The sequence below is a fragment of the Lipotes vexillifer genome, unplaced genomic scaffold (genome assembly GCF_000442215.2).
Source record: "Lipotes vexillifer unplaced genomic scaffold, Lipotes_vexillifer_v1.1 scaffold343, whole genome shotgun sequence".
NCBI lineage: Eukaryota > Metazoa > Chordata > Mammalia > Artiodactyla > Lipotidae > Lipotes > Lipotes vexillifer.
The window spans coordinates 1,380,963-1,386,962 of record NW_006777506.1 but is presented as its reverse complement, the minus strand read 5'-3'; the positions used below and the strand labels follow the sequence as shown (position 1 = coordinate 1,386,962).

Below are 6,000 nucleotides of genomic sequence, written 5' to 3'. Positions count from 1 at the left end.
GGGGCACGAACCTGTGCCCCCTGCATCAGCAGGCGGACTCTCAACCACTGCGCCACCAGGGAAGCCCTCCATTATTCTTTATTATCAATTCTTTGCCAAGAGAGGACAAATTTTAATCTATAGGGTATCTTAAACCATCTAGAATTTAATTATCAGAAATCTGCAATGGAAAGAATTGTAATAATTTTGTTTTTATCGCAGAGGCCATACTGTAGTAAATTTAGGTGTGTGTGTGTGTGTGTGTGTGTGTGTGTGTGTGTGTGTGTGTGTGTGTGTGGTGTGCTGAATGTACGGATAACCTCTGGAAGAATTCACACAAAACCGTTAATGGTGGTTACCTCTGATAGTGAGAAAAGAATGAGTAAGAAGAATTTTATTTTATGTATCCTTTTTATGATTAGTTATTTTTGCCAATATTTATAAACCAAGACAAATTATTTTTAAAAGCAAAAAGACAATTATTATAAAATAAAAAGTCAAACAGCTATTTTTAAATTGGATTTTTTACTTTTACCTGCAGAATTCTTCCATTAGATAGAAATTTATGATGCTCATCTTCTAGCAAGAACTGCCCATCTTTTTGCCAGGAATTTCTCGGTGTGGGGCTGCCACTGGATAAACACTCCACCAGCATGCTCTTGTTCACCAGCACGGTGACCTCTTCAGGGAGATCACTGTCTGCTCCCTGGATAACTGGCGGCACTAATAATTGATTGCAACGGAGAGAAAATGACAGGAAACAAGGTCTTTTCTAAATTATTCTAGTTTTCTGACAATTTTAAAAAGCTTGGGATAATAGCGGAACAAAAGTTGAAGAGGAATCCATGATTCTGAAGTAACACTTCACACTAATAAATTAGGGGGGGTGATAAATCTATGTGAATTGGGGTTTATTCTCTTCCCTTTCTTTACCTATCCTGGACTAACCCCTCCCATAGTTTCCTTTGCATTTAGGTTAATCCCATTTCTTCCCCAATACATCTCATCTAGTTCCTCTCTCAGCCCCTTCCACGGGCCCTCTGGGTTTGCAAGCACACATGCAAGTGGCATCTGCACAAATTAACCGTTAAGTCTACTTGGTCATCTAGACAAGCCAGGAAAATCTTGAAAGTGTATTTGAAATGTACAGGTTTGGTTTCATTTGCAAGGGAATTGTCTGGGCTACTCAAACTGTGTTTCCCCAGCCTCGGTATCAGTGGTATCACGATAAGCATCACCTGGGAGCTTGGCTAGAAATGCAGATTTTGGGGTCTGACTGAGCCTTCTTTAGTTGGCATCCGTAGGAGAGCCAAAGAAGTTTGTGTTTTAACAAGCTCTCCACGTGATCCTTATGCATGCTAGAGTTTGGGAAGCCATGCTCTAGATCTTTCTACATATATTCATTCTCATTTAAAACAATAATATAGAATCAGTCTAGGTTCATGCCCACCTGATGTTAGACTAGTCAGTTATGAAAAACACAGACTATCTGTAGAATTTTTTTAAAAACGGAAATGTTAAACCAGGTATGCATGTGTTGGCTGCTTTTTTAAATGTAGAAATTCATTTTCAAAACGAATAATCACTTTGTTTTGTTTTGAAAGCTTAGGTATTTTGTTTTACTCTCTTAAAATGTGCCATATCTTTATCAATCAGTAAAGAATACATGTTTAATGCAGATGCCTTCTTGTAGTATTTGGGTCTCTCCAAAACTAAATTGAAAGTCTACAAAGCAAATAATCAAGGTTACAAGGCCCCATGATAAAATTTCAGTGTTATTTTGAATGCAAACTTTCACAGTCAAAATTATATGATTTTTGCTGTACTTTAGATAACATAGAATATATAGCTTGAACTGCAGATTAGTAAATAATAAACTTGAATTTCAGAATAAATGAGGCTATCATTGCCTCCACACTATGAAAACTGATCAAATGAAACGTTGGGACATAAAGATTCAATGTTTTCTTGAAAGATTCCAGTGTTTCTGGAGCTGAATCATTAGGAGCTACCAGGAGATACACTACAGGCCCAAGGTCTGACCTGTAGAGGCCTCCACTGAAGCTCTTTGCTCTGACCTGCCCTCCAGCTGGATTACACCTCTCAGAATTGTTCTTAGTGGCACTTAGGAGGTAAGCGTCAAACACTGAAGTATTCCTAATATAGACAGACTTTGTGGGCTGTTTTTCTTGCTTTGTTCGTACTTCTCTAAACTCATCTCCAACATGCTTTGCAACTTCCTCCTAATTAAAAATAACAGACTGAAGACATGAACATCTCCCTTTGACAATCAATCCCTAAATTCCATTTCAATTTAACCAAATTCCAGTTCTTCCCAACCTATAATATCTTGCTACTTTATCAGATCCTTCCACTCAGTCCTAAACTAAATTCCTTCCAAACTTAGGTCAAATTAAGCCAGGTGGTCTAAGATATTCCTTCACTGCTCTTGATGATGTTAGCACTGATTTTAATTGTCTTCTTATCACTACCTTGTAGACTTTAAAATATGTTGATGACCCATCCCACCCTAGTTTCACCTCTACCCCACTTCAGCCAGCCACAGACTGTCAGACCTTGGACCATTCAACATAAACACTTGTGCCCTTTGCAAGTTCATAAGCTCCTTGAAGGTCTGATGTCTACGGTATTCACTGCTGTATCCTCAGTGCCTGGAATAGTGCCTGGCACAGTGCCTGGCACACAGTGAGCAATTTGTCAAATAAATGAATTTTGAATTCTTGTGTTTTCTCTATTTCACATCTTTTCAGGCTTCCTTCATAAGCTGGCTTTTTGTTTGTGCTGAAAACTCTAGCCCTTCCACTCCTCCCCCTTACAATCAATCTATCAGCCTTCCTGCAAGCTCATTTTTCCTCTTCTTCTGCCTAGGTCTCAGAGTGGGTCATTTCAGCGATGCTCTGTCTCACTGCACATGCTATGTCCCTTACCCTCCAGTGCTTCCACAAAGTGTACCTTTGTTACCTTGTGGCACTGCCTCCATGGCTCCCCTCTCCCCACCCTTAGGTCACATCACCTGTTTTTTCTACCTCTGATCCCGGGTTAATGAGGGTGGGTGCAGAAAGCTATGACTAAGCCAAATAGCTCCGACTTCAGTGTTTGACTATCACAGCCCCCATAGTGGCAATCTCTAAGGTTCTCTGTTTTCCATAGGCCCAAATACCAGCCCTGCCACTGTCTTTCTTGTTCTCATACTTAAGGAAAGGACTAAATACATTTGATATACATTCCCACATATCCCTTCTTACCATTCCAAGGTATGGCAATTCACTACCATGAAAGGCTAGTTGACCCCTCTCGGTTTCTTGATTGCATTTTTCCCCTGTTCTAGAAGTTGCTCCATCAATCCTTGCCCCCTCCTCCCATCAACACACATACTTGAAACTGTAACTGGTCTCTTTCTGTTGGATCATTTTCCTTGGTCTATAAGCAAGTTCAAATCTCTCTTAAATATGTTTTTTCAAAGAAGCTCTCTTCCTAAAACTCTATTTCACCCCTTCCTGCCTCTTCAAAATGTCTTAAGAGTACTCTATATTTGTTTCCTTTTCTTTCTGATTATTTGCTCGATATTTATCCTTTTGTTCTGTGGCTTTGTGTCACACCATACTATACATAAATTGATCTTTGGAATTTCACTAACGATTTCTTAGTTTCAAATGGCCTTTCCCCCCAGTTTTTATTTTCTTAAACTTACTTTAGCATTCCATACTAAACCCACTTCTTGATAACTTTTTCTATGCCTTGAATAGGGGATATGGTAGTTTTACTACTTTTCATTAACTCCTCAGATTGTTTCTCCTCTAGTTTCTTTTTCCTGTCTCCTACTTGTAAATGATCCCACAATGATCTTTTTTTTAATCTTCTCCTAAGCTATCTATAACCCTTTCTGTTGGAAATCTCATGCCTTTGAATATCACCTGTTTGTGGCTAACTCTCAGCTCTATATTCTTAGTTCAATTCTCTCTCCTGTGTCGTAGTTCCAAATTTCCAATGTCTCATTCAACACCTTCCTAAGTATCCTGGTATCATGCCAAATTCAATACGTCCAAAACAAAACTGACTGCCTTCTTCCCAAGTTATGTTGTTTTCCCAAATCTTCTATTTTTATTGCTCTTGCTATAATTTTTCTTAATCACCCAGGATAAAAATCTCAGTGTCATCTGAACCTCTCAGATAAGTGCCTAACGCTTCATATCACTTAATCACTTCCTCTGTAAAATCTTTCATACCAACTGCTTCCTATACATTCCTACTGCTATTTCTCTAACTCAGCTCCTTCTCATGGAAGCATCTATTTGTTCCTGCTTCTAGTAGCATCGCCTTTCTTTGCCCTTTAAGGTGCAATACTTCTACTCTCAGTCCCTGCATTCATAATAGGACTGTGATCCAAGGGTGGACATATTTATTACGCCTTATCAATTAGGCCTCTTGGCCTCTGTAATTGGTTCAGAAATGGATATGTGAGTCATGCTTGGCCAGTTAAAGCCATGGAAATCCAACTCTGGGACTTCAGTTGTAAATACTGGATAAGAAGAGCTTTCACTTTGGATGTGAAACTAAGAAGATGTAAGATTATAGAGTTTCCGGGGGCCCACTTGCTATCCAAAGGGATTCCCCACCTGAGAGTGATGCTAACAGAGAAAATCAAAGCCAAGAGAAAGAGAAAGGTAAAGTTTGGTGGACCTCTTTTGAGCCATAGAAGTCAGATATGACTATAGCCAGCTCTACTCTGGGACTTTTCAGGTTCATGAATCAGTGATTCTCTCTCTCTCTCTCTCTCTCTTTTTTTTTAAGCTAGTTTGTTATTTGATACTTCAGGAGTCCTAACTAATGTGCTTTCAATTTGTATAAGACAGCTCCCTGGGAGAGCTATTAGTTGCTGATTACCTTCATGTCTCTAAAATGCTTAGTGCAACATCATGCACACATTAGTTCCTCAGAAAACTTTTGCGTGAAAGAATGCATAATAAACAAAAAAACGAACGAAAAACTCACAGAGTACACGGACATCATACTGAAGGGAATCTTCTCCAGCCTCATTCACAGCCACACACACATATCTCCCAGCATCTTCCACTTTAGCCCGGGGAATCTGTAACACTCGCCCTCCTGAAAATATATCCCAATACATATTTTTACTTCTCTAAATCTTAGAGTGAAAGTGATCATAAACAGAGATATAATTTTTCAGGTCTAATGACTTCTTTACATTTCCTTTTAAGGCTCTTACTTCATCCAGTGCTTCAGTGTTAATCCCACATACCACATTTAGGACAAACACTGCATTATTGAAAAGTGACCCAGCATATGAATGAGACCTCCTGAGAACTAAATAGCTTGTATGGAGCAAGGGAGGAATGTTGCTCCATGTCCCTCTCATATTCCACGTGGAATGTTGCTATGTGGTGACTTCTTGCTTTCACAGTTTTGAACACATGTAAAAGAAGTTTACACTTTTAAAGGCAAGTACTGATTTGAGAAAATAATAGCCAAGGATATAAAAGGTATAAAGTATACCTTTATACATATGACCTTGAAAGAATAACTGTGTATTTTTAAACTTTTCATGTTGATGTAATATCACATTTAGAGAAAAGTCACAATAATTACATTAAAAATTTTACCTGTGTTTATCAATAATTTGTATTTCAATCCAATTGTTTGATCTGTCATAAAAATGTACATATTAACTTTATTTATATATATAAATGAGTAATACTCTCAATGATTCAGAAAAAGATTGAGAGTATATTGGAGACATGATGCCCCTTCACCCCTAAATATTCATATGTATTTCATTAAAACAAGGTATAATGATCAAAATCAGAAAATGTAAAATCCGTGAAAAAAGTACTATTGAACCATAGTCCATATTCAAATTTCACTATTATTACAATATTGTCTTTAATACCTATTTTTCCCTAAGCCCAGATCCAATTTAGGATCCCATGTAGTTGTCATTTCTATCTAGTCTCTTTTCTTTTTTTGCCAAGATATTTTTTT

General features: G+C 38.0%; 1 protein-coding gene across 1 annotated transcript in view; it reads right to left on the bottom strand.

Moving 5' to 3' along the window:
- HMCN1 (hemicentin 1) overlaps positions 1-6,000 on the bottom strand; it is a 543,624-nt gene that overhangs the window by 153,200 nt on the left and 384,424 nt on the right. The window contains 2 exon segments of the mRNA XM_007451144.1: positions 515-702; positions 4,993-5,106. Of these exon segments, the coding sequence (XP_007451206.1) occupies positions 515-702; positions 4,993-5,106 (302 nt within the window).